This window comes from Electrophorus electricus, chromosome 26 (genome assembly GCF_013358815.1).
Source record: "Electrophorus electricus isolate fEleEle1 chromosome 26, fEleEle1.pri, whole genome shotgun sequence".
Taxonomy (NCBI): domain Eukaryota; kingdom Metazoa; phylum Chordata; class Actinopteri; order Gymnotiformes; family Gymnotidae; genus Electrophorus; species Electrophorus electricus.
In genome coordinates, this window is record NC_049560.1 from 8,377,401 (window position 1) to 8,395,312 (window position 17,912).

General features: G+C 44.8%; 1 protein-coding gene and 1 long non-coding RNA gene across 2 annotated transcripts; one reads left to right on the top strand and one right to left on the bottom strand.

Moving 5' to 3' along the window:
* The first annotated feature begins 2,434 nt into the window (after positions 1-2,434).
* Positions 2,435-6,861, top strand: LOC113568907. Its single transcript, XR_003409655.2, has 3 exons — positions 2,435-2,598; positions 4,228-4,368; positions 4,972-6,861. It is a non-coding gene; the product is annotated as an uncharacterized LOC113568907 (long non-coding RNA).
* A 726-nt stretch (positions 6,862-7,587) lies between these two features.
* Positions 7,588-17,046, bottom strand: pex6 (peroxisomal biogenesis factor 6). The gene is made up of 18 exons (XM_035523275.1): positions 15,841-17,046; positions 15,570-15,739; positions 15,388-15,471; positions 14,844-14,955; positions 14,287-14,423; positions 13,890-14,001; positions 13,334-13,536; positions 12,965-13,151; positions 12,789-12,865; positions 11,882-12,014; positions 11,258-11,463; positions 10,766-10,827; positions 10,516-10,624; positions 10,010-10,126; positions 9,809-9,886; positions 9,583-9,722; positions 8,396-8,537; positions 7,588-7,678 (listed from the first exon to the last, which is right to left on the bottom strand). The coding sequence occupies exons 1-17, from the start codon at positions 17,044-17,046 to the stop codon at positions 8,401-8,403; spliced, it is 3,270 nt and encodes a 1,089-aa protein (XP_035379168.1). The 3' UTR covers positions 7,588-7,678; positions 8,396-8,400.
* Between the last annotated feature and the right edge of the window lie 866 nt (positions 17,047-17,912).

A 17,912-nucleotide genomic window follows, 5' to 3' on the forward strand; every position in this document is an offset into this window, starting at 1 on the left:
TCCCAGTTCAAACGTTCCCACAGGCCCTTTAATTCTCTACGGGGTAAAAGCACATTTAGTCATTCTTAAAGGTTAATTTAGTGTTAGACACTCAAAGTGAACAAAAACACTTTTTTTGCTTATGTAAAATTAAACTGGTTGTGTTGATCCAGCCCTTATGCTGTTTGATAACAGGCCTTTTAAAGTATTTAAATTCCACTTAGTTCATATTTGTACGTGTGCAGTGTGATTACATGTGGCTCCATTACCCAACAGTCTCAGTACTTGTGAAGCTCTCGTCTCACTAAAGAATTTTGTTTCAATACATTTTTAATATTATAAAGCTGTATTCCACTGTGTTTTTTTTTCTGAAAGGTTCTAAAATGTTCAGTGGATTGTTGATGATTTAATTTAAATTGCTGGTTTAATTTTATTTTGATTCAAATTTTTAATTTTATGAATCTGTTTGTAAAGTGTCTCTGAAGAGAACCTCATAAACAAATACACCATTACTTTTATCATTATGATTATTATAATTATTATTAAAGGTGTTTACATTTAAAAACATAGTGTAGGTGAAATTTTTAAAAAATGAAATACAGTGACATGAATGCAAAAACTGAATCAAGAAGGACTGTGCCATCATGGGTCGTGCTATGATAATGTGTACAATATTACTGTACTGTGTTTGTATACTGTAATTACTGTACAGTATGTGTAGTACCGTAATGTGTAGTACAGTAATACTGTTTTGCATAGAAAACCAAAAAGCATATTTTATGAGATTCAACCACCTAAAGTATAACTACAGGAAGTGCTCTGAGACTGTAATTTTCACTACTGCATCTGATAGGTACCCTCACCCTCATTATGCACGCTTAAGTAAGTTATGTACATATTTGTTTTATGTCCAAACAAGTAATATATTACTACTAAACCGTAATACGTTACTTCAGAAATGTCCCCTTTCCTCAGTAATCTGAAATATATACACTAGTTATACACACTAGTTTTCTTGACATATACATTTCCTTCTAGGCATGTTGCATTTCCAGCATTTAGCATATTGTTTTATCCATAGTGACTAAAAAAAGGGTTTTGTGGTCTCCATGGAAATATTGCTCATGCTGGTACCTCAGACCATAGTCGAAGGACACAGATGAAGGTCGAGCCCTTGTCTTAGAAACAGGGACTTAGTACAGGAAATTCCACACAATATTAGATGTAAAAGTGTGGGAATATCATAGTGAATCCCTGTACACGTACAGCTGCTGGTCACGGGTGGAGTTCCAGCACTCTCTTCCTTTGTTAAACTGCAATGCAGTACCAGGGCTCATGCCTGCCTCTCTCTCTCCCTTGATCTCCCTCCCTCTCTCTGCCTGCCTCTCTCTCTCCCTCCCTCTATCTCCCTCTCTCTCTCCCTCTCTCTCTCCCTCTCTCTCTCCTTCCCTCTCTCTGCCTGCCTCTCTCTCTCCCTCCCTCTATCTCCCTCTCTCTCTCCCTCTCTCTTTCTCCCTCTCCCTCTCTCTCCCTCCCTCTATCTCCCCCCCTCTCTCTCTCCCTCCCTCTCTCCCTCCCTCAATCTCTGTCTCTCTCTCCCCCTCCTTCTCTCTGTACCTTTGTCTCTCCCTCCCCCCTTTCTCTGTTTGTCTCTCCCTCTCTCTCCATCCCCCTTTTCTACTTACTCTATCTCTTTCTCTTTGTTTCTGCCTCTCTCATGCTTTTTTCCCTCTCTCCATCTCTCACTCCTCTTTCTCTTTCCCTCCATCATCTCTGTCCTTCTTTCCTCTCTCTCTCTCTCTGCAGTATCCTGTAATAAGCCCCTACGAGTGCTGCAGATCAGAGACTTGTTGTCGTTCCCCCCCCCCACACACTACCCAGCGTGTCAGATTTGAACACCTGCATTTAGCAGTGTTACAGCTCCCCCTTCAGGCAGGAGAAGACACTGCAACATACACCCATCAGCTGCTAAACTCCAGCAGTAGCCTAGGCACTCTGGGAAAAAAAGGTTTAATCTATTATTTTGCATAATGAGGACTTGGAAATCTGATTCTGAAATATGAACTACACATGACAAAATTATAGATAGTTAAATAGTTTTTATATGTTATTATCATATGTTCAGTCTTAATTACATGACTGTATTATATATTATTGTTATGGATCTGACCCTAAAGCAACAGCAGAACCTGAAGACACTAGTACATGTTATAACTTTTATTTCAGAAGAGTTTGTTTTTCTTGTGTAGCATAGTGGATAGCAGCTTGGCTGACTTCTCTCAGCAAAAACAGTGAACCTTTTATATTTGTGAAGTGCCTGATATCACAGAAACCAGGTGCTCTGATTGGTGGAGAGGCTGGGATATTCTGATTGGTGGAGAGACTGGGATGGAGAGACTGTTGTTGCTTGCAGGGGGAATTGCTGAGTGGACCCTCCTTTTAAAAGCCCAAACCCCCAGCCCCTCCCCCAGAGTTCACGGTCCACTGTTATCCCACAGATTTGTTTTCCCATTGCTGGTTGAAGTTTCTAGTGAGAAAGTAAAAAACGCCATTCTGATCATAAATGTGTCTGTGCAGGGACACACAGGGCATAACCTGACAAATGTGTGGCATCAACTGGTAAGCACGGTATTTCTTTCTTATATCATGATGGAAGTATGTATGAAATGTGGATGCAAATTAGGACTGAATGCTATTTGTTGGAATGATGCTTTTTGAGTTGCTGTTAACCATAATAAATAACTGTTGAGACCCTTAATGTAATTTACAGAAAGGTTTTAAGTTTGAAATGATTTATTACATCTACAACTCTAAACATCTACACATCTAAACATCTATACATTTAAACATCTACACACTTAAACATCTAAACATCTACATATCTAAACATCTACACATTTAAACATTTACACATCTAAGCATCTACACATTTAAACATCGAAACATCTACATATCTAAACATCTACACATTTAAACATCTAAACATCTAAACATTTAAACATTTAAACATCTACACATCTAAACAGCTACACATCTAAGCATCTACACATTTAAACATCTAAACATTTAAACATCTACACATCTACACATCTAAACATTTAAACATTTAAACATCTACACATCTAAACAGCTAGACATCTAAGCATCTACACATTTAAACATCTATACATTTAAACATCTACACATCTTAACAGCTACACATCTAAGCATCTACACATTTCTACATTGCTGGACCTCCATTATGCTATTACACATTAACGGTTAGCAAGATGCAGGACAGAGAAATGACAAGAAAAGACGCTTTCACATATATGTTCACATATATATTGACATATTCTCAAAAGGTTTAGGAGCTAAGGCTATGGGTGCTTAAACAAAATTAACAAACAACTGTATGTTATAAATGATGTATATAATTATCATGTGGTAGGGTATTGCTTATTGGTATAATTATCATGTGGTAGGGTATTGATTATTGGTATAATTATCATGTGGTAGGGTCTAATTTCAGATGCCATTAGACAGGTGTTAAAGTTTTCATGTTATAATTATTGCTTAAAATGTAGTTAAAGATTCTACCAATGGGATTCTGTGAATGGGAACAATGGCTGAAATATTTTTGCATAAGGTATGCCTAACTAACAGACAAATCACAGTACAGATCCGAGTGACTGCTGTACAGCATGGTTTACACAGTGGCATTCATTGGTCGAACCCGAGTAATTCACTTATGCAGGAAAAGTGATTCTTACAACATATTGCACAATGTAGAAATGTGCGCATAGTGTGTAATGTGGCGTATACTAATTGTTACTATTGTGTTGACCGTTGTCAGCCAGACGAAGACGAGCCCCCTTGAGTCTTGGTTCCTCTCAAGGTTTCTTCCTCCCTTGGCTTCATCACTGGGGGCTTGGACTTGGACATTTGTAAAGCTGCTTTGTGACATCTGCTGTAAAAAGTGCTGTATAAATCAAATCTGATTTGATTTGATTTAATATAGTGAAGGGTGGAAAGAGAAGTCTGAGTAATGATGAATATGTCATTGGCAGTGAGCACGCTAATGCTCTCCATGCAGAATTAACAACTGTCAAGAAACTGTAGAGTCGAATTTGTTTTTTTCCAAGACTACATTAAACATCAGAGTGACCAAGCAGACCCGGTTTCCTCCGTAAGCTCTAATATCGGGGTCGTAGTGACAGTGACTGATCCTGGTACAGTGGCAAACTCACCCAAGGTTCTCTGTTGAAGGCTTCTCCAAGGGACGCTACTGAGAAACTGGTTCACCAAGTCCCGGCCCAGGCTGCTGGTCCTGATCGTGGGTTTGAAGCGATCCCAGGTCTCACTCCTGAGGAGGAAGAGGATGAAGCACACCAAAGCATCAAAGGCTACGTAAGCGTGTAGATACGGCTGTGTCTGAACGCAAGGGCCGCACCATAATCTCAGAGAATCTGCTTCTGACCCGCTGGGTATGGTAAAGGGTCTAACGGCGTGATACCCACCAAAAGATGGGGGAAGTTGGTATAGAACTGTGGCCCAAATTACCAGGAAAAATATGACTCTTGAATAAAAATATTCAGAATATTAAGAATAGGTGTGATTTTGTTTCATAACTGACAAATCTGTAAGTCTAAATGTGCATGCGGATAAAACAAACAAACCAACCAGCCACTCACAGCTACACAAAATTCGGCTGAGACCCCGAACACGAGGTGTCAAATGACCATCAATTGACCACCAGGTGCCAACTGACTGTCAACCAGTTTACATGGTGAGCCGTCGTGGTTCAAAGATGTTTTCAGTTTCCATGGACATGTCACGCTGAGTGACTGTTTCTTGTGTGCACTTCACAATTTGTGATTGTGTCCAGCATGTGGCTAACAGACACAGAATCAGGGTGAATTCATCAATACGAAGAATGTTATAGTAGGATATATTTTTAAGATGTGCTTCACACCATGTAAAAAAAACTCTCATCATTCATTTCTCTTGCAGAACATGTAATCACATGCCACATTTCAAGTGAGTGCTCGACCTAGAGTAACCCTGCCTGCAGTACTAATGGAGGAGACCCTGGCCCCAGAAGAGCTGAGTCATTACTCTGTACCAACTCCACAAGCTAAGAGCCAAAGCAAAATGGAAAAAAAAAGGCGGGGTCACAGTTTGTTGTGAAAGCCAGTGCAACACAAAGGTTCAGACCCTCTAACGTTCAGAATGCCTGACATTCAGAACACCTAACTACCGTTCAGAACACCTTACATTCAGAACACTTGACTAACATTCAGAACACCTGACATTCAGAACACCAGACTAACGTTCAGGACACCTGACATTCAGAACACCAGACTAACGTTCAGGACACCTGACATTCAGAACACCAGACTAACGTTCAGGACACCTGACATTCAGAACACCAGACTAACGTTCGGACCCTTTCTTCCCATACACGTTCTGATTTAGGCCACCACACTGAGCGGGTTTTATTTTTCAGTGCCAAATACTTGGTGGACCAGAGGTGTTTTCGCTTTTGATGAATAAAAATTGAGGTGTGTATGTGTGGGAGTGAATAATGAGTGAATGTTGCAGACTACTGACCTTTCCTATTGATGGAAAAGAGAATGGGCGCAGTGGACATCGAACTGAGCCAATCCAAACGATCCGAGATTCCACTTACCTACATCGGTCACGACTGTTTCAAAACTACACATCTGAGAATGTTACAGACAAATACAAATTACTGTACCAGAAGCTGCTGGAACTTTATTGTGAGAGGGAAGCAAGTAGCTTCTTAAATCCAGGAATACTGCACTGTTACAGACACGTGTGTCAGTACTTCACTGAGTCCTGTTACAGACATGTGTATCAGTACTTCTCGGAGTCCTGTTACAGAGACGTGTATCAGTACTTCACTGAGTCCTGTTACAGACACGTGTATCAGTACTTCACTGAGTCCTGTTACAGACACGTGTATCAGTACTTCACTGAGTCCTGTTACAGACACGTGTATCAGTACTTCTAAGAGTCCTGTTACAGACATGTGTATCAGTACTTCTAAGAGTCCTGTTAGACACATGTATCAGTACTTCTCAGAGTCCTGTTACAGACACGTGTATCAGTACTTCACTAAGTCCTGTTACAGACACGTGTATCAGTACTTCACTGAGTCCTGTTAGACACGTGTATCAGTACTTCTAAGAGTCCTGTTAGACACATGTATCAGTACTTCTCAGTCCTGTTACAGACACGTGTATCAGTACTTCACTGAGTCCTGTTACAGACACGTGTATCAGTACTTCTCAGAGTCCTGTTACAGACACATGTATCAGTACTTCTGAGTCCTGTTACAGACATGTGTATCAGTACTTCTCAGAGTCCTGTTACAGACATGTGTATCAGTACTTCACTGAGTCCTGTTAGACATGTGTATCAGTACTTCTCAGAGTCCTGTTACAGACACGTGTATCAGTACTTCACTGAGTCCTGTTACAGACACGTGTATCAGTACTTCTCAGAGTCCTGTTACAGACACATGTATCAGTACTTCTCAGAGTCCTGTTAGACATGTGTATCAGTACTTCTCAGAGTCCTGTTACAGACGTGTATCAGTACTTCACTGAGTCCTGTTACAGACATGTGTATCAGTACTTCTCAGAGTCCTGTTACAGACACGTGTATCAGTACTTCACTAAGTCCTGTTACAGACACGTATGTCAGTACTTCACCGAGTCGTGTTATAAAACTCTGCCCCAGCTGAATTCATGGCACTGGATGCCAGTAAACACTATAAGATGGAAAAAAAAAAGTTTGAAAGTTCATATAAACCTGATGTTTTTTGAGATTCTTTTTGTATATATTGTATTTTCTTTTTCTTCTTAGTTACCATATATGCATGACAAATTCTTTGAATGAATCAAATATATTTATTTTTTCATTTCTTTATAGATTTTACATAATTTTTCATCAAATAAACAAGGTAACAAATAAACAAGGTATCACTTGATACTAAGAGTTTGTCCTTTTGTAATAACAACATAACAGATCAAGACAAGGTTTCACCAGTTCTGAAAATTAAATCCAACACTAAACCCAACACTCCTCTCTGTGTTGTTTTCCTGCCCGTACTGTTTACATGACTTTTCCATTTGCTTTTCTACTTAAAAATTAGAAAGTGAATCCCAGCTCTGGTCACGGGATGTGCGAAGACACATATTATACATTTGCATAGCAAATCAAAATGAACTGTTCTATAACTTGTAATACATTACCGACGTTACCAATTAATATAAAATATGACCAAAGGTCTAGTCAAATGTGTCAGTCAGTAATTCTTATTATTTCATTAGTGGTATAAAAATTAAGACTAATTAAGAGCTCAGTGTGCGGACATGGCACCTGTTCCCTGTCAGCGGGTCGCTGGGTTTGGAGGGAAACACTACTGTACAAAAGTCGGCAGCGCAACAATACGGCACAAAAATGATGCTTTGCAGTGCTGAATGTCTTCTTCAGCGTCAGCCTGTGATGGAGCAGGCTGTAGAGTGGATGGGTTCCACACCATCAGTGATGGAGTCAACCTGATTAAAAATGCATCAGGCGATCTGGAGAGCTTCTAAGGTCGCATGTCCGAAAGGTCAGGTGTGGACAGTGCTGACCAAGAACAATGCCACTCAAAGACTGAGGACTCTTGCTTGAAGTGTAAAGAATCCTTTAGTAAGAATGAGAAAGACAATTATATTAGCAGAATAAATGCAAAATCAATTTGGACAAAATGCTGAATTCCCAAGCTAGCTAGAGGATAACAATTCAACATTCCTAGGTTCAACACAAGAATAAATTGTAACAGTTAACCTCAACAGAACTGTGTACAAACTAAACTTTAGGTAAGCTGAAATGGTGGACTCTTACAGTGCTGGTGGGACTAACTCCAGTATTTAAGCGTGGTAGACTCTTACAGTGCTGGTGGGACTAACTCCAGTATGTAAGCGTGGTGGACTCTTACAGTGCTGGTGGGACTAACTCCAGTATGTAAGCGTGGTGGACTCTTGCAGTGCTGGTGGAACTAACTCCAGTATGTAAGCGTGGTAGACTCTTACAGTGCTGGTGGGACTAACTCCAGTATGTAAGCGTGGTGGACTCTTACAGTGCTGGTGGGACTAACTCCAGTATGTAAGCGTGGTAGACTCTTGCAGTGCTGGTGGGACTAACTCCAGTATGTAAGCGTGGTAGACTCTTACAGTGCTGGTGGGACTAACTCCAGTATGTAAGCGTGGTGGACTCTTGCAGTGCTGGTGGGACTAACTCCAGTATGTAAGCGTGGTGGACTCTTACAGTGCTGGTGGGACTAACTCCAGTATGTAAGCGTGGTAGACTCTTACAGTGCTGGTGGGACTAACTCCAGTGTGTAAGTGTGGCGGACTCTTACAGACGTTACTTTGCGGTGAATTTCTGCTGGATGAGTTTGTACTTTTGCAGCTCCTGCTCAGACACAGATGGCTGCAGGATGTCCAGAGCATAACTGAAGTCCTCAGCACACAGGGTGAGCTCACTGTCCTCAGAGTCCAGACCTTGGGTGGAGAGAAGGTGCAGGCGGGGAGGGGTAAGGGAGAGAGAGAAAAAGAAAGAAAGAGAGAGAGAGAGAAATGGAGAAAGGTAGAGAGACAATGAATCAAAAACTTGAAAAAATGCAGAATGGATAAGGACCTTTGGTGCCTGCCCAGGTGACTTTGACCCAGATTGCTTTAACTTTGTTACTGCTGTATCCCTCCTAAGCGTTACCTGTGTCTAGCAGTCACTGAAACTGCCTCTTGTAACAAAACCTTCTTAGAATTCTTATAAGGTAGAAAAAGCACTTTGAAAGAAATTTCTAAAACTCTTTAGAGAGGAGTTTTCACTGAAGTTTCTCCCATTGAAATGTCAAGCATGACTGGAGTTTGCTTTTGTCTTGGTGTTTTGCCTGATGAGGAGAGTCTGGCTGGAGAGATCCATGCAGGGCTACTTCGCTGCCTCACCTCCATGTAGGGCTACTTCGCTGCCTCACCTCCACGCAGGGCTACTTCGCTGCCTCACCTCCACGCAGGGCTACTTCGCTGCCTCACCTCCACGCAGGGCTACTTCGCTGCCTCACCTCCACGCAGGGCTACTTCGCTGCCTCACCTCCACGCAGGGCTACTTCGCTGCCTCACCTCCACGCAGGGCTACTTCGCTGCCTCACCTCCATGCAGGGCTACTTCGCTGCCTCACCTCCATGCAGGGCTACTTCGCTGCCTCACCTCCACGCAGGGCTACTTCGCTGCCTCACCTCCACGCAGGGCTACTTTGCTGCCTCACCTCCACGCAGGGCTACTTTGCTGCCTCACCTCCACGCAGGGCTACTTCGCTGCCTCACCTCCACGCAGGGCTACTTCGCTGCCCCACCTCCACGCAGGGCTGCAGACGCCACAGGCTAAGAATGGCCATTCATTCTGTTTTATAAAGGCTGCACTGTCATACCCGAGCATTTGTAATTCATTACTATTAAAATGGACCCAGCGTGCTGAATATCAATAATGAATAACATTCATCAATAATGAATTCTAATTATAAATAATCAAATTTAGCCACTTCAGCAACCTTCACTGATGAGCAAGATCTTCCTCTTGACAGCAGACGTCATGGCATCGGAGCAGAGTGCGTAGAGATCTGCTCCTGTGAGGTGCAGAGGACACCGGTCCACTATCTCCGATAGGCTGACCCCTGGCTCAACCTTAAACCTGTAGCAGACACACGGTCACACACAGACAAACGCGTCGAGGCTGAAGGATCCTGACATTGAAACAGGATTTAAGCAGTGGCTCACTTTCTCACTATGGCCCTGAGAATCTGCAGCTGGGATTCGCGGTCTTCACCGATGCCGACGTAGACCAGCCTGTCGAACCTGGGGAGACCAACAAAACACAACAAGCTCGGGATTCCGCTGGAACAGGGGAAGACAGAGAGGGAACAAGTTGGAACAAGTTGGAACGTGACTGGCTGAAGGTGACGTCATTCATTGGTTTACCTGCCAGGCCTGAGCAAGGACTGGTCTAGTAAGTCCGGTCGGTTGGTTGCTCCGATCACGAAGACGTCACCGGAACTATGCAGCCCGTCGAGCTCAGCCAAAAGTTGGGATACAACCCTGTGTGTAGGAAACACAGCGCCCAGTCAGACGCAAGCCTGCGTGTAAGAGACGCAAGCCTGCGTGTAAGAGACGCAAGCCTGTGTGCAAGAGACGCAAGCCTGTGTGCAAGAGACACAGTACCTAGTCAGACACAACCCTGTGTGTATCAGACAGTAGCCAGTCAGACTGTGCTGAGGTGAAACTCATCAGGTTTATATTTGTCGAATTGAAATTATATAACTGGTCTGATGCAAACAATCTTCCAAATAAAATCTTTAGCTGTGGGGCTGGATTTCTGTAGAGACTTTATGGAACATCTACTATAAAATGCAGCAAACAGAAATGATGTTGTGACAAAATAATGTCGGATTAGTGGAGGGCGTGTCATTTATTGCCGTGCACCAGACCTGTCCATCACTCCCCCTGAGTCGCCGCTGCGGCCTCGGTTGGGAGCCAAAGAGTCCAGCTCGTCGAAGAAGATTATGCATGGAGCTGCCACCCTGGCCTTGCGGAACACTTCCGGAGACACGGGACGGAAAAATGGGAGGGTTGGGTCATCAGGAATGTCAGAGTCTCCTTAAACTTGGGCATTAACAGCAGAAGGTGCTAGAGAAAGGTATCGGATACGTTCCGCAGTGAGCAGGTGCTCGTCCTCACCCTCTCTGATGTTCTCCTCACTCTGACCTACATACATGTTAATGAGCTCGGGACCTTTCACACTGGAAACAAATGCAAACATGTGACATGTTACCGTGTTGACACTGCAACGGTCTAACGGTCCAAATAATTACAGCAATAACATTTATGCAATAACAGTATACAATAACAATACAGTATAATATTCATTTTTTAGCAAAATTATTGACGACATAAATTTAAAAAGACCCCTAATACTCACCTTTATATTGTAACCACAGGTCTATCTAAAACAGTATTTCCTAATCTTGAATCTTTGTCCAAGCCTGCACTGCACAACGTGGTGTTAATGGTTTATTCTCAAAAAATGTTTGTTATACAGCTGATTGACGCAGCCATGATGGATTAAAGGGTAAAAAAATATCAATTAAACACGTGTGGTGCCGGGATGCAAGGTGGGAAGCACAGGCCAAGTGCAAACACCTGTGGAAGACTCCCTGGTGGGACGCTCACCTGAGGAAGGTCATGGAGCATTCTGTGGCCACAGCTTTAGCCAGCAACGTTTTGCCTGTGCCGGGCGGCCCATAGAGCAGCAGCCCAGAGCGGCGCAGGCCCGCGGAGAGCAGCTCAGGACGCTCCAGAGGGAGCTGGATGGTGTCCAGGATGTCCTTCTTCACCTGCTGCAGACCGCCCACGTCCTGCCACCTCACCGACGGGATCTGCCGTTTGCACGCAGCCATGCGTTAGCCCTGGACCACAACCCTGTGCCACTTGCGCGCCCTGGACGGGTACGGATGTCAGGGCCGAAGTGGGCGTCCGTACACCCAACCGTGCTTACATCCACCAGAAAACAGGGCTTTGCTGAAACAGCTAATGTACCCATACCATGCAAATGCTAATTTCTAATGTAAATGCTAATTGTCAATGCAATTGCTAATTCTATTCCATCACAGCCTAGTTACTAAACAAACAAACATTGAGGGTAGCTGAGGGTTTTAATTCTTACTCTTGTTCATTTCTATAGTTTGAATGACCAAACCTACACAGTACCAGAGATACACGCACACGCTGAAGAACTAAACCCCATGGCTTTGGTTGTGAAGGTCTCAAACTGTGTTTAATACAGTAAAGTGCTACCTCTGGTGCTCCAATGGCCTTGGAGTGTCTTTTCTGTAGGGTCTCCAGCGCTGCAGTGAAATCCGACGCCGTGATGGTCACCCCACACGCACACAGGTCTTCTTCATCCTGGGGATAGGCTCCATGGGGATAACTGCACAGCAAAGCAAACAGGTCAAAGGATCAAGGTTAGGGGTAGGGGTTAGGGATGGGTTCTACATGGAAACCTTACCTTCCGATTTGTTTTGGCTACTACAGACATTAGAAGATACACATATACTAGGCTACATGCCTAAGATAATAACTCAGTGTTTACCAAAATGTCAACGAGACATTTGACATTCAGTAATAACAAAAGGTAATGAAGACATAAGTAATAGCACATTTCACAGAATCAGTCCAACAGAAACCACTAACGATCTGATCTGTACAGATGTACTATTTGCTAATAATTATAGATTTTGTGTTGTCATATAAGATGATGATGTGAACTATGTTATAATCTGTTATGGGTAGTGCTATTTCCCGAAACATGTTGTAAGTCAGATCTACATACTCAGAGCAATCACTGAAACACAGTCAACAATAGTTAACACAGAACACAGTTAACATAGTCAGTATAGTCAACACAGTCAACAATAGTTAACACTGTCAATATAGACTGGCTGTAATAACCAATCACATCTATGAAGAGGCGGTACTCCCTGCCTGTCAGTTACGCTGTATGAACACGGAACATAGAAGCGTATGCTAAGCACTACATCATGGGAGGGACTTTTTGAAGAAGGTTTTAAGGTAGAGGGTGTTGGTTTAGGCTGGAGGGTGCTCGTTAAAGGGAGGGGTTGGACTCCTTCACTGGTGGAAATCAGAACGAACTTTAATTGCTTATAGTCTCTTTAATGAGATGGTGAAGAAGTGATCGACTCACTAAATCATAAGCAGACGTCGATGAGCTGCTTTCCCCGCACTGGTGAGTAATGCACAGAAATCCCCCAAGAGGAAACCCTACAAACAAACCCAGACGAAACGTCTCAGGCAGGGAACGCTAGACGCAAGCGTGGACATGTTCAGCTGAAACAGGTGATCCACAGCCGGCTTCCTTACCGCTGTCTGTTTAGCGATCTTGGCTAGGCTGACGTCTTTTCCAAGAGGGAGGTCTTCACTGAGGCCGGCTAGCATGGCTTTTCTCTGCTCCTCTGAGTGACTCTCTATTGCCACCTGGTGCACAAAGGCTGGTACCACATTTGAGGACAAATCCTGCTGGCCAGGAACAGACCCAACCACGATTACACTGCAGCAGGAAATAAAAAGAGTCAGTTAGCAGTGTACCTAGCAGAAGGGGAAAAAAAAATATGGCTCCATGGTTTTTACATGACAGTTTAGTGCAAAGTTTTAAACTAATGGTTCATTCATTTAAATTCATTTGGATTTGGTGTTGGTTTTTATCTGTATACACAGCATTTGAGAGTTTACCTTGAGTGGACATCAGCTATGAGCTGGCGAAGGGCAGAAACAACCCTGGACTCCATCTCAGTTCCATCCCGTCGCTGGCCAAGTAACTGCAGGTTCCTTAGCAACAGCACGCATGGGCCATGCTGTTCAGCTCGGTGGAAAGCTGCTGCCATTTTGGACTCGCAGGCAGCTGCTGTGTCTCCACAGAGGCTCACACAGTCCACCTATACAAACACACCAGAGTGAGACACACCCCAGCCCTGATCTAGAACACACCAGAGTGAGACACACCCCAGCCCTGATCTACAACACACCAGAGTGAGACACACCCCAGCCCTGATCTACAACACACCAGAGTGAGACACACCCCAGCCCTGATCTACAACACACCAGAGTGAGACACACCCCAGCCCTGATCTAGAACACACCAGAGTGAGACACACCCCAGCCCTGATCTAGAACACCAGAGAGGCAGAAACAGCCCAGCTCTATCCCTTGCGTCATACCATACCGCCTCAAATAGTGCCAGACTGTAATTAGTGAGCTCCATTTGGAGGATTAAGATGCAAAGCGAGACCTTGAGCAGATGCAGGTGTAATCTCCGACACACGGCTCCAACCACCATAGCCTTTCCGCTCCCGCCGGGACCCACGAGCAGAACTGAACAGCCTCGCTTCAGAGTAGCACCTCTTTTAGCCACACACACACACACACACACACACACAGACACACACACACACACACACACACACACACACACACACACAGCAGAATAATATAATGAATAATAAGGAATCTTACATAATGACCAACATAATGAACAACTTTTGATTTTCATTTATGAACGCATAAACAAATAAATTATGTTGGGTTAGAGAAAATGTTTATTCGGTGTTATAGGGCCCACTGAGAAGGTTAACCCATCAGTGAGGTGGGTGTGGTCTAACCCATCAGTGAGGTGGGTGTGGTCTAACCTGTCAGTGAGGTGGGGTTGCATGATGGTGACAAGCTGCTCTATGGGGTCAGAGAAGCCAGGAGGGCACAGGCTCGACCAGAAAGATGTGCCCACCTCTGAGATGCAGCACGGTGCCATGCTATTGGTCGAACCTCTCTGACAACAAAAGTATTTTTTATACATAATTGGACAGAGATAGTGTATCTGAGAAGCACCCAAGTACAATGAATTTAAAAATGCTACATTGCAGAATGTGCTGTTTACTTTGGGGATATGTTTAATTGCTCAGAAATCACATGATGCCATTTATCCGATCCCCTCCTCAGTAAACTATAAGTAACTGGATAAATTAACATAATCTTCCTTCAGATAGTTATGTTTAGCTCTGAAATGCACCACAGCTAGTGTGAGCAGTTAAGATGCTGCTTTTACAGCCCCGAATACATCCTGCTGATGTCTCCAACTCTAACTATCAGTACAGAGCAGTGAGTCAGCTCCTCTGGCAGACAGACATGTCCATGCCCTGATGTTCCACTGATAAAGTGTGTGAACAGCACACCCACAGCTCACACTCACCATATACAATGAGGTGTGGTCTGTGTCTGCAAGATATGATTCTTCTTCACAATCCTCCTCCTCCTCAGAAAATCCCTTCACCTGCTTTACTTTAAAATACAAGACAGGCCACCTGCAAGGAACAGGAATACACGCTGAAGGACTACAGTGCCCTGCACACACAGCGAATGTCTACAGCGCCCCGCACACACAGCGAATGTCTACAGCGCCCCGCACACACAGCGAATGTCTACAGCGCCCCGCACACACAGCGAATGTCTACAGCGCCCCGCACACACAGCGAATGTCTACAGCGCCCCGGACACACAGCGAATGTCTACAGCGCCCCGGACACACAGCGAATGTCTACAGCGCCCCGCACACACAGCGAATGTCTACAGTGCCCCGGACACACAGCGAATGTCTACAGCCTTGACCTACCATGATATGTGAAGATACATTTGCAGTTTAAAAAAGACAAATGAAACAGGAGCAATTCAGATGGCATCTGCCATCCAGAGACAGCTAACCCGGAAACCAAGGAAATCGTGACACTCATACAAACCTTGTAATTTCAACCGAGCTGTTCTCCAAAAGTTCAGGATGACCTTGTGTTGGGATTCCCAGTAAGCATCCCTGTTGCACAAGTCTAAGAAACAAATGAACAAATCCTATTTTAAGATAGACAGAACAGCAGTGAAAACATTCACCTCACCATCACAAATAGTGAAACAGAAGTCTTCAAACCTTGGTGTGCTAAAGTGCTTGAAGAGAATGTTGTCAAAGGGTCCATGGGAGATGTAGTCTGGAGATATGACAACTTCAAGGTGTAGTTCCTTAGCATAGGACGGTGCAGCAGAACAACATGCACTTGCAGACAGTTTTAACCCTGTCTGTACTGGTGTCTTGTTCCATCTCTGCAAAAATCAGTTCACCAACAGTCTAGGTTAATTTGTTAGTTATATCCAGGGACCGATACGCACAACTAGCCCTTCTTATATGTATCAAAACAACTCGCCTTTATTTTGACAGCCTTACTCCCAACAGGTGCTGGTTCTCCATTAGACATGTTGAACCAGTGCACAGGCGAGATGAAACCTACATCATCACCTACATCCATGTCAGAAAGCGTGTCCACCTCAAACGCCATGATTTTGGCAAGCCGAGCTTCCCCTCTGGCCTGACACAGAACCTTCGAGGTTCTTCCGTTTCCCACATCAACGGGACTTGGAGCCACGTCTGTACTTGAAGACTTCTTAGCCTTTGCTACAAAGGCACCCAGGGCAGAGAACACCCACTCGCCGTTGAACAACCCCAGCTGTAGCAGCAGTCTCTTGCTCACAAAAACCGTGCCGTCCACGTCCACCTCCGTACAGGATCTCGCTCCCGCGCCGAATATGACCTGCCTGCAAAGCCTGGCAAAGTCAACCACGCGCACATCGAGCCTGCATTCCAGAGCCTGAAGAAAACCCGTGAACCCAGAGTTGGCCAGTAGTTTACTGCTCAGCAGAGAACCGCCTGACCCAAGGCTGTTGGCATAGTGGGCAAAATCTGACACGTAGAACGACACGTTTGTGGGTCTGCTGACGACGCCTTGCCAAAGATCCCTGCAGTCCGACACCACGATGCAAGTATCCACTGTGATTACCCCCTGCGTGACGGGTGCACACTCCAACACGACTAAGTCGGACAGGTACTGATGCACCTGTGTGGTATCCTCGCCGAGCAGAGGGTGGCACGGCAGCAGCAACGCATCGCCCTGCCTCGCCAGCAGCGTCTGCCCACGACAGGACGCCAGTACGTGCAGCGCATCAGCAAAGTGACTCGAGCACGCCCACCTGAAGCTCGGTCTCGTGCGCGCGCCAATGACCACCCTGCTCAGCGGCAGAGGCTGCAGGAGACGCGCGGTGCCTCGCGCGTCTTCCTGCACGCCGTGGTGCTGGAGGAAGGCTTTGCTGACGTACAGGGCGAGCGCGTCGCCTCTTACTCTCCCCGCGCGCTCGGGAACCTCGTCCTCACTCGCCGCGCGAGCGCAGACCAGAACGCACGCTTTCGTGGACGGCCCGCAGGACAACAGCAACGCGCGCGTGGCGCCGCCGCTGCTCGAGAAGGTCCGCGCGAACTGGGACTCGCTGACCGCCACGTGCAAAGGGTGCAGACGCGCAGGGAACGGTTCGAGGCAAAACACTCGCGTGCGGATCGCCATGTTGAATCCCTTGCGCATGCGCGTTACTACGCCAGGAGACGAGCGCTTGTCATGAGCTTGCAAAAAAAAAAAAAAAAAAAGAAAAGGCGCACGCACGTTGGTCTTAACATTTTATTACTGTGTAAGAAAGACGCAAGGCTCGTTCAGATATCAGCATGCATACAGCCTCGAACGAGATATTGGTTAACGTATATTGTATATTATATAACGTATAGATAATAATATTCTGATTAAATGTATTTAAAGTTGGCCGCCCCCCCATCCCGGTAAGAACCCCCGAGGTGAACTGTGGTGGGATATTTCTGGCATTAAAGAACTTCAGAAGACCTCCCCAAACGTAGAAGTTCTCTCCAAACGTAAGTCCTACCCAGAAGTTCTCTCCAAACGTAACTTTAATTTGACCCCAGGTTGTCCTGTGACAAAACATTCAGGCCAATATCAGCCTATGTATCAAGAGTCTAAAGAAAAAGTGTGCTGATGTGTCCTGCCCTCATTTTATCCATCCAAATATAAATGTTATCCTAGATTCTTTTTTACATCTTTACCTATCTGACATAATTTGATAAAGACTGATACAACACATCATACTCTGCAGGAGACAGACAAAGCACTACTGCATGTGTGTGGTGCTGTCTCCTGACTTCTGTCTCCTGACTTCTGTCTATGACTCTAACCAGAGAGCCACAGATCTCTATGACTAACCTGCTTAGTCACTCTGCTCTCGCTGCTGAGATGTCTGGAGATTCCCTTGGTCTGCATAGGTGACACGTGAACAGTTTTCTTGAGACGCTCTTTCCAAGAACAATTTAGTGTTATTTCTCAGAAGAGAATCTATTTCTGAGATCTGACCACCTTCTTATACTTATATATGAATCCCATCCAGT

Coding starts and splice junctions, on each gene's coding strand:
- pex6 (XM_035523275.1), bottom strand. CDS start 17,046: ATGCGCAAGGGATTCAACATGGCGATCCGCACGCGAGTGTTTTGCCTC. Junction 10,127..10,515: donor TCAGGGGGAGTGATGGACAG/GTCTGGTGCACG, acceptor TCCTACACACAG/GGTTGTATCCCAACTTTTGG. Junction 8,538..9,582: donor GATCTTGCTCATCAGTGAAG/GTTGCTGAAGTG, acceptor TCTCCACCCAAG/GTCTGGACTCTGAGGACAGT.